The following is a 19,989-nucleotide window of genomic DNA, read 5'->3' on the forward strand; positions in this document are numbered from 1 at the left end:
GGCTGCCGGATGAAGGCAGGCTAGGGAGCCGGCAGCAGCCCCGTTCCTGGGTCCAGGCAGTCCTGGGGAGCCATGGCTGCCGCGTGAATGTGGGCTAGGAGGGCCACGGCAACCCCGCTCCTGGCTCCAGGCAGCCGCGGGAGCCCATGGCTGCCGGATGAAGGCAGGCTAGGGAGCCGGCAGCAGCCCCGTTCCTGGGTCCAGGCAGTCCTGGGGAGCCATGGCTGCCGCGTGAATGTGGGCTAGGAGGGCCACGGCAACCCCGCTCCTGGCTCCAGGCAGCCGCGGGAGCCCATGGCTGCCGGATGAAGGCAGGCTAGGGAGCCGGCAGCAGCCCCGTTCCTGGGTCCAGGCAGTCCTGGGGAGCCATGGCTGCCGCGTGAATGTGGGCTAGGAGGGCCACGGCAACCCCGCTCCTGGCTCCAGGCAGCCGCGGGAGCCCATGGCTGCCGGATGAAGGCAGGCTAGGGAGCCGGCAGCAGCCCCGTTCCTGGGTCCAGGCAGTCCTGGGGAGCCATGGCTGCCGCGTGAATGTGGGCTAGGAGGGCCACGGCAACCCCGCTCCTGGCTCCAGGCAGCCGCGGGAGCCCATGGCTGCCGGATGAAGGCAGGCTAGGGGGCCGGCAGCAGCCCCGTTCCTGGGTCCAGGCAGTCCTGGGGAGCCATGGCTGCCGCGTGAATGCGGGCTGGGGGGCCGCGGCACCCCCCTTCTCAGGTGGAAGCAGTCCCGGGGGCCCATGGCTGCCGGGTCCAGGGTGGCTCGGTGGCTCGCGGCACCGCCCCTACCGGGTGGAGGCGGCCCCGGGGGCCAATGGCTGCCGGGTGGAGGCGGGGCCTCGGCCAGCAACCCCACGGGGTGAGCTGGGGGCGGGGCCTCACTGCAAAAAAAAAGTGCGCCTTATAGACCGGTGCGCCTTATCTGATCTACAAAGTTGCAAATTTTGCCGAATCCGGGGGGGTGCGCCTTATAGTCCGGTGCGCCTTATAGTTGTGAAATTACTGTAACATTGCGGGTGTTTATTAAGAACACTGGGCAATTCAATTTTGGACATGGCCTGGTATGTTTCTCTGACAGTTTTTCTGAAGTTTAGTGAAAATCAGGAGACTGCAAAGTCTCAGAGAGTTGGGCAGGGGAGTGCAGACACAATCCCAACCTAAAGCAGCTCCTAAAGCTCAGCTGGTGCCACAGTGCAGGTGGCAGCTCCCAGCTTCATGCTGACTAAGTGCACACAAGCTGGGCACGGCTCTGGCAGATTTGGCTACCAAAAGGCATGATCCCTCCAGAGTATGTGGATGGCTCAGCCCAAGCAGGGTTTCTTACTTCACAGGGCACTCAGGGTGACAAGAAAAATTTGCAATCAGGAGCTGCTGTGCAGGGAAAGGAAATGGCCCTTTCCCTGTGTCCCTGCACCTCAGCAGGAGTTCCTGCGCTGTTGGTGGTCATACCCTGCTGTGTGCTCAACCAGCAGGAAATAGTGCCTCTGCCATCATTGCCTCCATGGCCATGTTCTCCTGCCACAGCCAGCCCCCAGAGCTGGGGAGGTGAGGGGGAGGGAAGGGGATGCTGTCCTAATGCCTTTTCCCATGGAATAACACCTGTTCAATATCCCACACAGTTGTTGATCACTACACAAGTGAAATCGTCTTCAATAGTGTTCGAGTAATCGCCATCATCATTATTGGCCTGGGCTTCCTCCTGTTGCTCTTGCCAGAGGAATGGGATGTCTGGGTAATAAAGCTCCTCACACGTCTCAAAGTCCGGAAGAAGGAAGAAATTCCCGAGGGAAATGGAGACATTGCTTCAGGACTGCCTAATAAAAGTCGGAGAACTCGCCCTTCCATGTCGTCCTTTGCTCATTAAATGCTCTTTTTACCAAAACTTTGTGGTTAACATTATATATGATGATGCAAAGGTCTTTTCTTGGGAAGAAGCACACCTGTCCAACATGGTGTACATACCTGTACAGTTTTGATATGATCACCATCTAAAGCATCGAGTCTTGGCATGTCCAGTTTGCTTGTACTTTTTTCACATCTGACCTTTCACTTAAGTAGTACACTGAAAAAAACTGCAAACCAAGAACCTCTCTTCTCTTTTTAAATGAATGTAATATATAGTCAAAATATATTTGCATAGGTTATTTTAAAGAATGACTTTCATGAAAAGCAGGGCAGACATTTTGAACATTAGGTACTGAATGATGCATTGCACACTGTGATTTAAAAGAAACAAATGCTATGCTACATCACATGTTTATTTTTGACCAGAGCTGTACTTTGAAAGTTTTCAAGGAGCAAAAAAAAAAAAAAGGGTAATCTTTTTGGGGACAGAAAGATGAGGGGAAGAGTGGAAGGAAGATTTAGAAATCACTCTATGTAGAAGAGCGCATGTTGCGCTGCAAACAGGGAAAATTCAAGCGCAAAAAATGCTTGCACTAAAGCATAGAGAGAAAGCAGTCTAGAGCCCAAATCTCCTTATTCTGCATATGACTGTAGTCCACATTTAAAATCATGCAAGAGAAATCCAGTGCCTTTTACAGAACTCTTGTCTTTATCCACGCAGAACCAGGTCCTGCTGCGAGGCACTTGCAAAGGCAGGGCTCAGGTCTGTGGCCCCAAAGGACCCCAAATTCCCACCGACATCAGGACGTGCCTCCTGTACACGCCGTGGCTTCTGTGGGAGCGTGGGGCCCAGGGGACTGCGAGTTCGAGCGCAGGAGACCTGGTTCTCTTCTCACTTCACAGGTTTTACCCCTGTGTGGAGCTGCGCTTGATTAATGCCAATGTGAGGAAGGGGAAATCTTGGCCATGTGTGGGACAATCCGACCGAAAACGATCCAAGGGGCTGGCAAGAGCGTGGTTGCTGATGTACAGTCTGAGAGCATGGACTAAGGGGGTGAATCGCCAGTTGCTTTTACTCCATAATTGTGAGTGTTAAGAGTTAAAAATGTAAGATATTTACATCAAATGTAACACTTTTTATGAACCTTGTAAGCACCAGGATGTTTACTTATGCGATTTTGGTTCGCCATTAAATTTCTATCTGTGATAGATCACATGCTATGTAAAAAGGGGGGGGGAAAGGTTATAGTTTACTATTTTTGAAGTTTACATTGTTGCATACAAAATTAAAAGTGTTCTTTTGAACTGCTGCCATAGCCTAAGGTCCCTGCTGCCACTGAGGTCCTCTTTGTCTCAGGCAGGGGTGGCATCCACTTCAAAACATTTTAGCAAATCAACTTCAGATTCCATTATCTGTTTGGCAAAGCTAAATAATAAAAAAATTTAAACTCAGCCTCAGTCTATGCTTTTCCTTCTCTTGATTGAACCCTTATTGCATTTCTGCTGTGGGTGTTATTTAGCCAAAGTGACCAGAAGGGAGAGACACGCTCATGAAAGCAATCAAGGCTGCATCTCAAGGCACTGCTAGTCTGACTAGCTAGACTGCAAAGTCTGCTCTACACTCCTGGACAAATCCATCCAAAGGGATGCTGTTAGGCATCAGTCAGGAAAGATACCCAGCAGAAGTAGACCAAAGGAAAAATTGATCTTTGCATTCATCAGTGAGCAGGCATACGTGCATATGCCAGCAGGTATTTAGGGCCGTGTGCGGAACATGAATTTGTACATTAAAAACCAGGCCCTAGTCCAGGCTGTATGCTTGTTCTGACCATATTGCTTGATGACCAGACACTAAAGACTTGCTAGCAGAGATAACACTCCTGAATTTTTATATCTATTTCTTTGGGAAGAGGAGGGTAAAGGCACAAGATAGGAGCACAGGTACAACTCCAATAACTGCATTGAAGAGCACACACAGAGACTTGAGCTCAAAACTCCCAGATTCAAGTTTATTCCATCTTAGGACAAATAATTTTGTCATCCTTGAGGATGTCATCCTTCCCAAGCCTCCTCTCTGAGCAAGACTGGAGAAGAATATATAAGCAGTCCTTCCATTTTCCATAGTCCCAGAAAGTGGCATGTTCTTTTATTGTGTGTTTGATGCTGTCCATAGTATTCAGAAGGCTCCAAATGCCATTGTAAAAAACTGCAACTAATGTGTGATTTTAAACAAAAGGGAAGCAGGTTTTTTAGCATTCAGTGTGGATTGAAGGGGAATTAATGCACCAGAGTGGATAGCAGCATTAGTAAACCTGTGATTTACCAAATACAACTAAGTCATTGCTTCTGTTGGCTCATCTTTCCTGAGAACAGGCTTAACACATGCAAGAGCTGGGATTTCAAACAGCACTTTATAAACCATCTCTCTCCTGAGTGAGAACTGTGCAAACTGGATTTACCCATGTGAAGAAATTCTGAGCTAGCCATATTAACCAGATTAAATGGTTAATATAATGGCCAAAGTGATCAGAAGGGAGAGACACTCATCAAAGCAATCACAGCTGCATCTCAAGGCACTGCTAGTGCATCTGCCCCTATGGACCCCACAATACCCTGCAGGGCTGTACCTGCTCTGCAGCACAGAGCCACACAAGCCTGGAATTAGCACTTGTAGCCCACCATTGGCCACCTTGAACCCCCTCCTTAGGCAGAACTGCAGGTCCCTCCAGCGTGAGGCTTCTTTAGGTGTCTCTGAAGCTGTCTCCTGCCTTATGGTTGTGCCCTCACAGAGTTCTGCCAGCCACAAGTGTGCACCCTTGCTTGAGGGCTGACCTCGACTGGCAACTTTCTGCCTCAGCTTAGCCCTCAAAGTGTCCAATAACAATCCAGTGGGCTTGTTATACCAGCAAGCTGAGAAAAAAAAAATCTCAGAAAAGCAGATGGCATCACCAGGCCTCATTGCAGCTGCTGACTTTCACTGCTGCACAATACAGCAGCGAGTGGGCACAGCAGTCCTCCTCCTGCCTTGTGTGCTTTTGTCCTAGTCCTGTTGTCTCCTGATGCTACCTTTATAATAATTTTTTATTGCAACTCCCCACAGTGACTGCATGAGCCTTTTATCAGCACATGGGGCAGAAATGGGCTTATTTTTAAAAGCTTTTCCTGATCTTCTGTCTAGAATGGCTGTATTCTACCAGTAGTTTCAGAAAACAGCCACGAAGGGCAGAAATCCAACCACAGTGATCAACAGATGAACAGAAGACACTGGAACCAGTATGTAACTTAATTTTGGAGCTCAGGGTAGGCTAGCAGGACCTGTAGATCACCAAATTCTGGGACTGAATTGATGTTCCCTGTGAGAACAAATCTCCCATTCCCAGCTCTCCAGAGTGGTCTAAAACAAAGCCAGTGCAATACTGAGCTGGTCAGACTTACTAAAGATACTGTATTTTCAACTTATAGAGAAGGCAACATGACCAGGGTGACATCATCTCTGGTCAAAAACCCATCTGCCATGGTGTCTGCAGGCCCAAAAACAAACAGAGGAGTGAAGGCTTCCCTGTGCACTGAGTGAACACGAAAGCCTAGATGGATTTGCATAGTTCTGGATCATATTCCAAAAAAACTCACAGATGTGCACAACTGAAACACATGGAAACGCCCTTCTCTTCACTGAATAGGATGTAGATTCTCCAGCCCTCCAGAAGCCCTAGGAATAGCACCAGCCACCTTGCCTTGGCTGTGTGGGCTCAGACAGCAGCCTGGGACTGGGCATTTCTTCAAGGAAGGGGGAAAGAAAAGCAGCCAGAAACAATGTAGCCCATGTGAAGCAGAAGCACAGGAGAGCAGAGGATAGAATCAGAAATAAATGCCTTTTGTGAAACACCTTCCAGAGCAAGATGACCACCTGTCCATTGCAATGACTCCAGTTTGAAGAAATGGAGTCTGTGCACATGCTGTAAAGCCATAAACTACAGCGAGTTTGGCTCCATGTCCCCTGCAAAAAGGATGGAGCCTCCAAGGCCTCCAAACCTGAGCTATTCCTTAGTAAAGGCCAAGGCTGAGAAGCTTCTTCCATAGCCCAGTCCTCATGCAAACTCTCTCTGCAGAAACTGCCTGCAGAAACAGATTTTGGTGGATGAGTTTAAGTACCTCATAATTATTTAAAGAGAAGGAATGAGATTCTCTTCTTTAGCTGGCATGTTCTGGGGCATTTCCATAATAATCTGCACCTTATGCAGAAGTCCTGAACATTAAAAAGGAAGTAAGAAAAAGAGCATAAAGATCTTATGACCTGTAGCCTAAAAATCTTCTATGGGGAAATCAAACTCTTAAGGACAGGATCAGCACCTTAGACTAATGTTTCTGAAAATAATAAACCTTATACTTTTCTACCTGAAACTGTGTTAGAGGGATCTTCATACATGCATAAGATCATTTTAAAGAAGGTGGCAATTAGTATTTATCTGTGTACTTTACAGATACACTAGGATGCAAACAACCTTTCAGAAGTGAAGAGTGGAACTTCTAAGAAGAGTCACAATTCTGGAAAAGGCTTAAACAACAGAGGTTGTGAAGCTCACATGTACTTAGGAACCTCTTGTATGCAATTTTTCCAATGACCTGGAGACAGTTATTTTATCCTACTGCTGAAGCAGATGATCCCGTCAGAAGAGAAATCTAATTTTCCAGCTCTTTATCCACAAGTTTCCCTCCTTTTCTAGGTTCAGTCCTCCTAACACCTCAAGATAGCCATCAGGGCATTGATTGGGAACAACAGCAATCAAAAAGCTATTTTGCTGTTTGGCTACATGACAGTGACAGATCCCTTCTCAGTGTTAGTCTCTTGAATTAGTGAAAAAGTATTATCAGTAAAGGGTTTTTTTCACCAATCATTTGACAGATCAGTGAACAAGAAGACTGGCCTCAGCACAGCTCCTTTGGTAATCTCTCTCCTTTTGAACAGCAATAATTTTTTCCTGATATTTTCTGCCACACTACTCAGTTATTAAGCCACAAGAAAATGCCCTTTTATACACAGTAGCTTAATTTCTTTGGTAAGAAGCGTCATTAAAAATACTTCAAGAATCTAAGTGTAGCATTTCTGATTAGCACAAAGAAAAGAGCCAAGACAAGTCAGCAGAAAGTCATCCAGCCTTCAGACTCCTTTTAAGGACAAGGAAATGAAAGGACAAGACGACTGAGAGACTGAGACTTGAGCAACATTTTGCCTTTCCTTAAGGCTTTTTTGCCTACCTTCCACAGAATATTTACACCAGAACTCCAGCTTCTGCACATACCCACTACTGACACAGACATTTGGAAGATTCTTGAATTAAGACCTGGATTCCTGTGAGTTACAAGCAGCAGGATTTGTAAATACTTATAAAATGTGAACTTATCTTTCCTGGCTACAAGCATATATTATGGGCCAGAGAATGTAGCTTTCTGGTCTCCCAGCAATAGGTCTCCCTGCCCTTTGGCTTCTGAAGCTGCCAAGTTTTTAATGACTGCAGGCTAGAAAGCAGAGTAAGCTGCATAACGATCTCCTGGTGATTTTTGACCAATTATACATTTTAAATGCCTTCCTGACTTGTACACAAAGCATCACTCTTTCGTTGTGTGATTTTGGATTTGGTCAAAGGAATGTCACTTGCTAACTTGGCTGCTAAGAAGATTGATCTTGATATTTGATGGCAACAAATCCCATGTTTGAGAACGGTACTGCCTTTGTGCGTGTGTAAGCAGCCCCATCTGGTACAGTACACCTACATTTCAGACAATGTTTATAGGGTACATAAGGTAATTGGTGCAGCTGATGAGTTATTAAACACAATACCTGAATGCAAGAATGCAAACGGGTATTTTATACACAATTTTAGGATATGCTTCAGTCTTAGAGAGAATTAGGAATCACTTCCTTTCTTTAGTACATAACATGTCAAAGGAATTTGAAGACATCCAGTTAAACTCAAAAGATGAGTTTTCTAGTTACATAGCTTTGAAAACTGAAGTCTGCTTGTAGAACAGGCAGATTTCCAGTTTCCCATCTAACTTTCTTGCTAAAAGCTGAGCATCAACATTGCTGCAAAGCAAACTTGTCTCATCCTTGATTGGCTTGGAGAATTGCTAAGCAGCAGCCAACAGAAGAGTGAGAATTAGTCAGTCTTCCCACCATCACCTGCTTTTTCCAAAATACTCCTTTTTCTGTTTTCTTTCTTTCTAACAAGTGAAGAAAAATGGAATTCTGGCATTAAAAACAAGTGCCTAAAATAATGTAAATTACTTCATCACCCTAAAAGAATCCAAAACCTCCAGGTTTTGGGCTTTTTCTCTACCATAATCACCACTCAAAGACCACCCAACACAAGCTACAGTTTTCTTTCTCCTCATACCCTCCTCTTTCTTTATTCATACATAAACCTAAATTTTTTGCTAAACGTTATTGTTAAAAAGAAATTCATAAAAGTAAAACACAGAGTGAAGTCTTTATGAAATAATGAAGAGGAGTGCTTTGCATAATGTCACAGAAAGTACAGTATATACTTCTTTAAATGTTTCCAATCTAAGATCACTGTATGCAGTTCATGAGGCTTCTTTGCTTAAATTACTCCTTTTTAATAATAAAACCAGGTACAATTAATCATTATAATGATTTTGCTTTTTTATAATTATTTTCTTTCACCAAGCATAGCAAGGAACACTGTATGGCTACAGGAGTCAGAGTTATATCCTTAATGGACATTTTAGAAGGAAAATGGGAAGGAGGGAAAGAATCCTAATATATGGTTTTCTTGAACTACATATTTTTAAATCGTATTTTAAAAATTCTTGTTATTCCACAACAGAAGAAAATGCCCCAGGCTACCTCAGGCAAGATTTCTTTATTATTTCCGACAAAATAAATAGTTAGACACAGGGCTGTATTGCTTGAAGAACTAATTTTTAAATTCAGTTCCCTGAAAATCTGTCATGGATAAGGATCATACATCAGAATATTTCAATGAAAGGAAAACAAATTAACTGAACTCCTGGTATAAGCACAGTACACAAAGGATTGCTTCTATTATTGGTGTTGTGAGGACACCTGTAACATGCTAACTGCTTCCAAAGTAAAAGGAGAAATCATTACAGTTACAAATGAAGAATCTGCTGGGCAAATTTCAATTAAATATGGGGTTAGTAAGGCTGTAGGTGAGGAGTGAGCTCTTACGCATTAACAGGAAGGTAAAGCACACACAATTCCCTATCCCAATTAGCAAGAACAGGCACAAAAGAGCTTGAGAGCTGAAACCACTGCATAAACACCACATGACTCACTTTAACATACTGCTGGCAAGAGTTTCAGTGGGAAACTGGCATCTCTTTCTTTAATATCTATCTCACTAACTGCTAAATGGAAATGTAATTTAAAGGCCTTAACTGTGCCACAGCACACCTAACAAATCTGAATTTTTTTTCTCCCATCTTTCTAGAACATTAGCCTCTGCCTATTACTATAAATATCCTGTTCATTACTTCCTAGGCATATTTCCAAAAATAAAAGACAAAAGATAAATACTTAAAATTGGCCAACTAACAACAAAAAGCCTCCACCTCCTATAGACAGCAGTTTAACCAAATGGAAGTATTGCCATTAAAAATTTATTATCTGAATCTGTGTATTTTTTTATTCATTCACTTTCTAAAACCATATCACTAAATTTCCTTAATATCCATTACACAGTGTTATTTACAATTGTCTCCAGTGAGTACTTTTCAGGCTACAGGTCATTAAAGAATAAACTATTTATCACAAATATCCCAGATGTGCTATTTGGGCTTTGTGATTAATTATATATAATCACATTATCCCCTCTGTTTCATAAATGCAGTAACTAAACAACTTTACACACATCATAAATTTTGAAATCTAAAACACAACTGGCATTTCCTAGTACTACATTCCATTATCACATGTTCCGGTCTCAAGACTTAACATTAATTTTCTTTTCAATATTCATGCTTGTAAAACCTTGCTTTGCAAAAGCCTGAGTGCAAAAGTGTCCTAAGTAAGCTACAATGCAAATTTACTTCTACAATAATTTTTTGCAACATTAAACCAAGTGAAATTCTATTTTTTTGCAGTAACTTTAACTCACCTTAAACCCCTGGTTTTATTATTAGAAACTGTATGACTGCATTTCTATGTCTTACCTATCATAGTGTGGCAAACAGAAGACAATTAAACAAATAGGCAGCGCAGACAGCATGTGTTCTATATGTGTGTTATGTATGTGTTACGTGCAGCAGCAGTACACATTCACATTGCTCTAAAGAGTGTCCCTTCCAAAGGGATGGTTGGGCATTTCAACAAACAAAATCCCCTCCATATCTGGCTGGTTTACAACGGGCTCTGCTGAAGAAGTGCAAATCTTTGGCCCTCCCCTAAAATAGCTTTCATGTACTAAGATGAAGGAGCCACCTGCAAGGAGGACCAGGAAAGAATGCCCACCACCTCCAGCCAGAATAATTTCCACGTGCTGGAGAAAAGAGGCAGCTCAAGGCAGGCTGACAGCTGACAGCAGCCTCGCACAGCATCGGCTACCAGTAAACCCCCAGCAAAGCTGCCGGACATTCCGGTAGCAGCCAGGAAAACCAGCCTGTAAAGCTGCCTGGGCATCTGGGAGTGTCCAAGGGCTCAGCAGCTGGCAGAGTTAGGCTCTTCCCAGCTGCCAAAATGTCACCTTTCCCAAAACTGCAGTGCATTACTATGGGAACATATGCCATAGCTTTCAACACTACAAAAGTGGTCCACATTTCCAGGTGGAATTGATGCATAGGAGACAGACAATTATTGGGTATACAGGAATGGCACCAAGTCCCACCTGAAACAGTGAAGCAGAGTGTGCTTCTGGATGCTCTGTACCAATGCTGCAGACCTCTGCCACCACCTGGCTGACCCCAGGCATCTCCTGCTCTTTTACTACCTTGACTACGGGTACGCTTTTCTTTCCCTGGGATAATCAGCTTGACTGTGACAGAGTCCGATCCAAGAAACCTTTCTAGAGTGGTTTGTGCATGTTGAATGAAATCAGTGGATCAGCTCTCAGGAGGAACCCTGCTGGAAGGAAAACTGTCCAAAATGCATCATATGTCTATGCAATCTTTATCAGCCTTCCACCCACTCACGACCTTACTGTTATGCTATCTAAAGTGAGGCAAAATTACAGACCTGTAAATGCTCTCAGATTGTTTTTTCTGTAATTCATTAAATTAACAAAGCCTGAAGTAGCTCAGCACCGCCCAGTAGCCATTGCCCAGCATTACTGGAACTGAGTTCCAACTCCTGGGGCTTTATAAATACCGCATGGAAATGCCCCAAGCATTTCACACAGTGATTTTATCCAGCTTTCTTATGCGTCAAAAAGGAAAGCAGAGACACTTCGTTTCTTTGAACAGACTAAGGCATGTATGCACTAAGGCACCGCACACAACTCTCGAGAAGAACAGCTGCTTATCGTGTGCTATACAACAGAGCATGACACCGGAAAGAAATTAACTACAGCAAAGCACATCAGGCAACTGATACTTCCAAACATCTTTTGCGACCGAGAGGCTACAGCAACCCTGGCGGGGACGGGATGGGGGGAACCCTTCGGGAGGATGCGCCAGCTCCGGCAGATCCGCGCCGGCACCGCGGGGCGGGACAGGCGGCGGGGACGGACGGACAAGAGATGGGAGGGACAAGCGATGGGAGGGACAAGCGATGGGAGGGACAAGCGATGGGAGGGACAAGCGCCGGGATCGCTTCCGGAGCGCGACCTTCCCGGGCGGGTGAGTGTGAGCCGGGCTGCCTGTCCCTGGCACCGCCTTTCCCGGAGCCCGGCACCGCGGGCAGGGCGGGGAGCGCTCGGACAGCCGCCGTGTGCCGTGTCCAGGGCGGCAGCCGGGATGGCGGCGCCGACGATGGAGGAGAGGAAGGCGTGCTGGGAGGCCCGGGACGAGTTCTGGCAGTGCCTGGACAGCCACGGCGATGGCGCCGCCGAGTGCCAGAAGCTGCGCCGCGCCTTCGAGGCGCGCTGCCCGCAGCAGTGGGTGAGCACCGAGGGATGCGGGATTCCTGCTGCCTGGGGATTGCTCTTCCTGCCCTGCACAGCCTGGAGCGCTCCCACAGAACCTGCACCCTGTCAGGCCTGGCGGGGCTTGCACACTTGGGCCTGGCTGGGAAAGGGCAGCTCCTTAGCCGAGTCAGCTCCCCTGACCGGCCCGGCAGCTAAGAGAAGCAGTGTTAAGGGTATAGTACAGACAGAAAGGAAAATACGGTCTCAAGCTTCCAGATAGATACAAAGGGTTATTGTTTTGATTTTTTTTTTTAAAGGATGTTTTAGAAGATACTTGAAAGCTTGTAGAAGTACCCAGAAATTCCTGTTTAAAGGCCAGTACAGTAGGGAGTTGTCACACAGGCCTTGCAGTGCCTGGTATTTTAAGACTGGCATCTGATCCTTTGTGCATAAAAATACCATTTTTCCATGGAGTGTAATTTCACAGTAAGGCACCTGCCTGCATATAACCCATACACGTTGCATTTTTTAATTACCTGAGCTCAAGCTGTAATTGTTTTTTAGTGGGCACTACCCTTTAGTAACGGTGGTGTTGGAACAGTTTGTGTTGCAGGTAGTGGACTGAAGTCAGGTTAAAAGCCTGAGCACCTTCACAGCTGCTGCACTGACTTGTACTTTGAATAGTGCAATTCTGCTGTTTGTTATCTCTAGGGATGATGGTCTCATCTGCAATGCTTTGTTTGCACTGTGCACATCAGTGGTTCCAGCCACTGAACTCGGTGGTTATGTAGGCTGTGATACTATAGAAAAGCTGCTGGACTTACCTTTGCGTCACAATTTTTGTTTAGAGGAGTGCAAAGAGAAAAGCATGTAAGATCTTCATGAAGTAATAGGGTGGTGAACTTAAAAAAAATAAAGTTCACTTTCAAAATGGTAAAGAACCCCCAAGAACTAAACACACCACTTTTTAGTCTTAAACAGAAGAAACTCCTAACTGGTGCCTTAAAGTTCTCCTTAAATTCAGTGAACACAAAGCCCGTTCCTCTTGCTTGTTTCTGTTAATGAACATAGTTTCTCTTTTTAAACAGGTTAAACACTTTGACAAAAGAAGAGACTTTTTAAAATATAAAAAGAAGCTTGAAACAGAAGGGTATCATCCTCCAGAAGCTGCTGGAAAATCTTAGGAACTCTGCTCTCAAAATAAATCAAGTGAGAGTAACTACAGAAGGAAGAAGACAGAGGAAGCAACAGAAGCTGCTTGAGTGCAAGAACTGGTAAAGTAGCAGTCTCCCTGAAATACAGACTGCTCTTCTTGTTGCCAAGACTCACGTGTCTGCTAAAAAAAGGGTCATTGAAAAGAGTTCTGATGAGTTTTTATGTCAAAGAAATCAGGTGCAGGGCTGTTCACAAATATAAGGGTTTGAATGTATAATTAGTAAAATTGTTTCACAGGAATGATTATTTAAAAGTGCAATGTACATATTCTAAAGAGAAAATGAAATTGTTTTTCAGTAAGTAAACCAGCTTTTTCCTAAAATAAAAATTCCATTCCAACTTGCCTTTCTTGTCAAAAGCATTGGGTTGTAAAATATAATTTGTATTTGTCATTTACCTAGTATTTTGAAGTATTTTAAAATACAGTTCAAGTCAGACATTAAATTATACAACAGTGGTTATTAGAAGGCCTAAATGATACGTAATTTTCTGAGTATGCTAATTTTTTACAAGCCATAGGAATTTTTGCATTGGTGATAGGATTTCGGTCAGTATCTCTGCTAGAAGTATGCTGAGTTATTTATTACAATTCTCACATTATTGGCCTTTTGCAGAGTCAGGTTACCTTAGTGATGCAGCTTTATTTAAAGGTGCAGACTGTTTACAGGAGGATTAATAAATGTGACTGTAGAAGGCATTTAAACAAGGAGCAGCATTGAATGTAATTATGTAAGTGAAGTTGCCATCCAAAAATCATAATTAGTATATCTACTATATCTGTTAAATGGTGCTAGAACCATTTAATACTATAGCTAAAGGCACAACTTCAATTTCAAGCACAGTCACCACAACCAAAGTAGCTGCAGTAAAAATCCTGTGTTTTGAGTCTGACGTTGTTCACAGTACTGTGCTGATGTTTAGCAGAAAAAACACACAGGCCACTTACAATATAAATAGTGTTTATTTCCAATGCAACAATTTAAGGAGGTAAAGTATTAAGGCATTTAAAAGTCACTCTGAACACTACAGAGAACAGAACATGCAAAGTTAAGAATCCTCATTCACCCTGAGTTTGTATCTCATCTATTCAGAATTTCACATCATAGCACCGTAGGAAGCCGTCCAGCTGTACAATAAGGCACAAGGCTCTGGGCAGTTATTGCTGCTGTTTTTGCTTGATCACTTGTTGTCTTGTGTACTCCCAGATCAGCAGAGCTCCGCTCACATGAACGTTGAGTGACCGAATAATGCCCTGCTGAGGAATTTCCACACAGACGTCCAGATGGTGAATCAGGTTGGCTGGGATTCCTTCATGTTCATTTCTAGTAAAGAAGAAACAGTAACTTGTATCTGAGAGAGGGCATGTGCCTTCCAGAAAGCAAAAAATACAAATGTCAAAAGAGCATCCAAGCACCTTTTGACAAATGGCACATCTGCCATTTGGGTAACTGGTGACAAGAAATTAATTTTTAAAAAACAGTAATACATTATAAAGAAAACATGGAGAGAGCTGAACTTAAAAGTTTGATGTAAAAACCTGGTGGAAGACTCAATTTTCAGTTCAGTGGTCCACCAATAGCTGAACACCCAGCATAATGACTCTGCTTTTGTTTTTAAACTCCACATAGAGGGGAATGATGATCATGGTATGAAGCTGCTGGCACAGCAGGAAAGCTCAAATGCCCACTTTAACTTCAGGTCTCGACACAAAGGAATATCAAAACTGAGCACACAGAGAATACTGAAATTTACTGGTAATTAAAACTATTAGTTTTAATTAAAAGAGAACAAAGTAATTATGAGTGCTCCATTCTGGACAAGCTGCATATAATAAACTTGGAATAAAATTGTCATAATAAAATTGCCAGGCCCTTCTTCGTGGTCTCTCTCAGTAGCCCTGCAATGCCAGGAGTTTTCTTCACTCATGTGCTTTACTGCAGATTTCTTTAAGTAGCCTCCCCCACTTTGTATCACATCTGAGGCTTGTGTGCTTGTAGACACTGGTAACTGCTTTGTACTGCAAAAACTTGCTACTTAATCTTGTGCCTCATCCTTAACTTTCAAATCATCTCCCAACCACACACACTCAGTCTGTGTCACTCCAGTCACTGAGTCCAGCCCTGCTCACCAAGTTCAGCAGGGCAAACGCAGCCTCCTCCTCACTGAGCTCACCACAGACAGGGTCCCAAGTAACTACACTGAACAGATGATCTCTTTAGCACTCCTAGAAAAATAAAACCCATGCTGTTGCTCCCTTCCCCTGTTATTAAAAGGTGCTATGCATATGTTATTAAATGAGAAGGGTCATTCAGCAGATAGCAATACCTCATGGTCCTTAGCACACAAAGCCAAGGACTGCTCTTTCCATAATCATTTCTCATCCCAGAATCACCTTTATCGGTGTCACTTGGTTTTCATATGACCAAACTGACTAGAGAAAGGGATGGACTGCAAGAGGTAGATTTACAAAACAGTGTGTGGTCTTACCCCAGCAATAACAGTGATTTCTCTGGGAAGCAATATTCTGTAAGATCAAAACTTTTAGCTGTCTGCTCCACACCAATAATAGTGTAGCCTTCTGTTTTTTTCTGCTGTAAATAATCAACAAGCTGAGATGGTTTCACCTGCTCATTAGAAGTAGAGAAAAAGATAAAAATACTTAAGTATCACCTTTTGTAAACTTCTGAAGTTATTGTGGGGAAAAAAAAATTACTGGGACACTTTTTAAGATCAGTGAGTTTTATCGCCGAAGATCCATATACATAGTTTAACATTTTAAAGGCTCTTCAGCAGTAGCACAGTTAAGTAATGCCACAAAATACCCCCACCAATACAATGAAGAAAGATCCAACAATGATAGCTCACATAATCACATAACCTGATTGTAAGAAATCAGAAGTATTTTTTAAGTTCTTTTTTGTAAGATTGACCCAAAAACATACAAGATTAAGTCTCAGAGATAACAGCAAGAGCTTCCATTAAACAAAAATATAATTTTTTCAAGATAAATATAAGACTCTGAACTATGCATCTGACAAACTGAAGATGCTGAGTACACTTTCTAGCTATTAAAATGTTTCTATTCACCTCGACAAGGGGGAGCCACTGCTCTGCAGAAACACTCAGATGCTGAAACTGCTTATCCTGTATATAATGAAGACTGCCAACAACCAGTGCAGATGCCCCAAATATTTCACTTGTACGACATAAACCTACAAAAACAAGAAGTGATTTTTGTGCAGAAAATAAACACCAAGCCAGGACACCAAGTGAAAATGACAAAAAATGCAAAAGAGAAATAGCAACTTTAGTTATCTATTTTTAATTAGTATCAGGTCTTCCAAGCCACACCTTGTTCCATATAAATTACAGGAAAAAATGTTTTGTAACTTAGCAGAAAGATAAAAATTAGAAAAGCACTGTGTCTGGCAGTGTGCTTTTACAATACTAATTACACAAAGTAAGGGATTAAGTGTCGAAGGCTTAGCAAGGATGGATGGTTTGACATATCCACACACAAGCTTAAGCTTTAAACCCAGTACCTGTTAAATGAAAGAGGATGACACATAACAGCATTACAATGCAGACAGCACCAGCCTGTGGGCTTTTCATTACTCACTGCAGTTATTGAAACTGCTAACACAATGGCAATAAAGTGTTTGCAGGGTTTATTATGTCACAGCTGACAAATTGTGAAGGCAATCTTAATCAGGAAATGGGACTCTTCTGTACAACAGACATGAGAATCATGTAGGTTTACAAGATTTGGTGGGGAAAAAATGAAAAAGCAAATAATTTCCTTTAACAGCATACACCATTGAAAAACTCAACTGCAGCAAATACAGAACCAGCAAGAAACTGAGTATGGTTTGCAGCGAAATTCTACTTATTTAATGCATGCTACGTGTAAGTAGTTCTTTTTTTTTTCCTTAAAATGTGACTATAGAAGACACCTCTCTCTGAAGTGGGTAGGATTTTCTTTGGCTACCAGTTTCTTTCAGGATAATGGTCTATTTTTCTGAGCAGTACTTAAATAATTTTCTCATTATCAACATAAAATGAAATTAACTTCTGTTACCTAAGTGTGCTTCAAGGCCTAAAATAGAAGTTTGAAAGTGTGCAATCAACCTTACCTCCTAAATTGGTAGGTTTATCAATAAGTGAAGCCACCACAATCAATCTGCTGTTTGATTTGCCAAGTTTAGCAGCACGATCCTGAAATGCTGTTTCCAAGTCTAAACTAGAAGTACTGTTTTTCCAGGGTATAATCTTTTTCTGAACATCAGTCCACTCTGGCTGGTTGTCTGCTTCAGCTGAATGCGAACCTGTAACAACAAATCGTATGTTCATATGGATATGGCGAGTGGAGATGAAACCAGTGCTTCGATAAAGAAGGTAATCCAAATGGTAATACCAGAGATACCATTCATCATCTACTATTATTTTATGGTTCAGGTTCTGCTCACATGGGTACAAGTTTACTTCAGCTGAAAACCAGAGATCAGATTGAGTACAGATGTATGTATGCAGCTACACTCCATACAAATAATTAAAATTAATGCAGATTGGCTATATTTTACCCATGTCTTGCTGAGACCAGTCACTTGGTTTCAGATCACGAAGTTCTGCTCGGGAATGGCAGCACTGAAATGCTGCTGGCAAAGGAACGTCAGTGAATCTGTCAAATTTAGAGAGGGAGATCCATTCATCTTCAGCGAGTTCCGAAAGGCGGGGAAGTGTGTAAAATATTGTCTGCAATGCAACACACCGTTATCAGCAAAAAGTCTCTAAAGCAAGCAAAAACAGGTAATTAATCCCTGGTGGCTTAATGGAACATGTCTATTATCTAGCCTCCTACGCTTTTAATACCTGTTTTTTCTTGGTACTTAACACAGCTTACCAGTATGTCTCTCAATATTCATAACTTTACTTATAGTGCTATCCAAAACTTCCATAAATCTAGACTTACTCTAATTAAACTCCTGAGGATCTGCACTGATTACTGTTCTGAAATTCTAGAATATGAAAGAATTTACACTATGCTTCTCAGCACAAGGGTCTAGAGAAAATCTTGTATGTGAAACACTAGAGAGTTTTCAAATACTCTTACAAACTTTATAGTAAAGGATGTGGATTGATTTAATGTCAAAAGAAAAATAGTTGAAAGCATTAAAATCTGATGGTAAAATTCAGCTCAGCACAACCAATTCATCCAGCTAACCACGATTTATCAAGGAGGAAAAAACAGACATCCCAAGGGAAAGATTGAGTAAGTCAGAGTTTAAAACCCAGGCCCATTGTTTATCCCAATGCACCCTGAATACATTTAAATGCTTCACAAATATTAGTCTTGCTTTGTTGGGTTTTTTCCTTCTGTTCAGGACTTTTACTTTCCACTATTTAGCATATTTGTGTTCACAAAAATATTTCACAGAACATCAGTTAAAAGAAGAAAAAATTTCTTCCATCGAAGGTGGCACTGTTTCTGCCAAAACATATATCCCGTTCATATCCACGCTTATCTTGTATTTTGAGCTTAGTTCTTCTGTCTCTTCTATTTACCTGCACCCTTATTTTTGCCTCCCATTTTTAAAGATGAAAACGTTTATTCAGCTATCAGTTATTGGTGCTATATCAAAAAAGGTGGCTGAAAAAGGTGCTCTTGAAGTGATACATCTCTATCCCATTCACATCAAACAATCCAGTTAAGCAACCTCAAGTTACTTCTGGGAACAGATGCCTTAAAAATCCTAAAAAACTACCTCAACTAAGTAGCTGCTCTTCAGCTACTAGAACAAACCTTTCCAGTCATAAATATAAAACCTGATTAATTCCCACAGATAGGCACATTCATCACACATACCTCTTCCTAACCGACCTGAGTTGTAACACAATATCAAACAGAAAAACTAAGATGCAATCTTAGTCATAAATCCATCACAATCTGGGCAAAGTAATTTTTTGGGGGTTTAAATGAATAATAGTTGATAATTTCATCCCACATTAGAAGATACCAAAAAAGATAAAATTACAGTTGTAAAACTAGACAAATGGTGTGATGTTGGACTTGCCTCTAGGCTATAATCCTCAACTGGATGAAATGTTGCAAAGAAGAAGTGATCCTGGATTCGCTGCCAGTTCCTTCTGGCATTCCTGCAAGTGCCGAAAGTAATGTAAGATACATTGAAAAAGCAACGTGCTGGATACTTTTAAAAATTCAACTGTCAAATTGACATAAGGCAACCTAATTTCTTTACTATATATTGTATAGGAAAGAAAATACTTCAACAATTAAGGGCCCATTTTTTAAAAACAAACAGCAGTCATGAAGTAAATTTTATTTATGTTTCAAGAAAGGTCCATAAAACATCTCCAAAAGCTATTATCAAAAGGAGTGAGTTTGGCAAGAAGTAACCCATGGAAACTGGATACTAGCCTATGGTTCAGTGTCAGCTTTTAGCTGTTAAAAAAAAAAAAAAGCAGTTGAGATTCTTCCTGTTGCTGCTTTTTTCTGTATCATGTCTCCCTATACCAACTTCTTTTTAAATAGAGACAAAAAACCCCATAAAATTTATCAAGTGCCATTTTAGAAAATTTAACTTGCTGCAAATGGCTCAGAAGAACAATGTCAAGCTGCAAAGAATGTTACTAACCCTGTGCCATGCATGTTTTCCACTTGTTGGAGGCTAGATTCAATAACTGGTGTCAGAGCTTCAAATTCTTCCACATGCAGCATTCTGCACATACCCCAGATTTTTTTAAGGGCGATTAATGCATAAAGTCGAACGCTGAAATTATGGCTGAAACACCACTGCAGAACAACTATGAGGGCTTTCTTCAAAGCTGGCTTCTAAAGAAACAAAGACAAAGAAGTTTCTTTTATGTCAGG

General features: G+C 42.3%; 3 protein-coding genes across 4 annotated transcripts in view; 2 read left to right on the forward strand and 1 right to left on the reverse strand.

Moving 5' to 3' along the window:
* SLC35F3 (solute carrier family 35 member F3) overlaps nucleotides 1-3,294 on the forward strand; it is a 166,860-nt gene extending 163,566 nt beyond the window's left edge. For both annotated transcript variants that reach the window (XM_033055944.1, XM_033055945.2), the window contains one exon: nucleotides 1,617-3,294. In XM_033055944.1, the coding sequence (XP_032911835.1) occupies nucleotides 1,617-1,861 (245 nt within the window). In that variant the 3' untranslated portion in view covers nucleotides 1,862-3,294. The remainder of the gene's footprint in view (nucleotides 1-1,616) is intronic.
* Nucleotides 3,295-11,619: 8,325 nt separating this feature from the next.
* LOC116993742 (cytochrome c oxidase assembly factor 6 homolog) lies at nucleotides 11,620-13,444 on the forward strand. Its single transcript, XM_033054716.1, has 2 exons — nucleotides 11,620-11,919; nucleotides 12,974-13,444. The coding sequence occupies exons 1-2, from the start codon at nucleotides 11,776-11,778 to the stop codon at nucleotides 13,067-13,069; spliced, it is 240 nt and encodes a 79-aa protein (XP_032910607.1). The 5' UTR covers nucleotides 11,620-11,775; the 3' UTR covers nucleotides 13,070-13,444.
* Nucleotides 13,445-14,042: 598 nt separating this feature from the next.
* TARBP1 (TAR (HIV-1) RNA binding protein 1) overlaps nucleotides 14,043-19,989 on the reverse strand; it is a 31,941-nt gene continuing 25,994 nt past the window's right edge. The window contains exons 24-30 of the mRNA XM_033054717.1: nucleotides 19,754-19,950; nucleotides 19,172-19,253; nucleotides 17,681-17,852; nucleotides 17,234-17,425; nucleotides 16,188-16,312; nucleotides 15,588-15,724; nucleotides 14,043-14,422 (exon numbers count right to left, since the gene is read on the reverse strand). Coding sequence (XP_032910608.1) covers nucleotides 14,257-14,422; nucleotides 15,588-15,724; nucleotides 16,188-16,312; nucleotides 17,234-17,425; nucleotides 17,681-17,852; nucleotides 19,172-19,253; nucleotides 19,754-19,950 — 1,071 coding nt within the window. The 3' untranslated portion in view covers nucleotides 14,043-14,256. The remainder of the gene's footprint in view (nucleotides 14,423-15,587; nucleotides 15,725-16,187; nucleotides 16,313-17,233; nucleotides 17,426-17,680; nucleotides 17,853-19,171; nucleotides 19,254-19,753; nucleotides 19,951-19,989) is intronic.

Source organism: Catharus ustulatus, chromosome 3 (genome assembly GCF_009819885.2).
Source record: "Catharus ustulatus isolate bCatUst1 chromosome 3, bCatUst1.pri.v2, whole genome shotgun sequence".
In the NCBI taxonomy this organism is placed as follows: Eukaryota; Metazoa; Chordata; class Aves; order Passeriformes; family Turdidae; genus Catharus; species Catharus ustulatus.

Coding starts and splice junctions, on each gene's coding strand:
- LOC116993742 (XM_033054716.1), top strand. CDS start 11,776: ATGGCGGCGCCGACGATGGAGGAGAGGAAGGCGTGCTGGGAGGCCCGG. Junction 11,920..12,973: donor CGCGCTGCCCGCAGCAGTGG/GTGAGCACCGAG, acceptor CTTTTTAAACAG/GTTAAACACTTTGACAAAAG.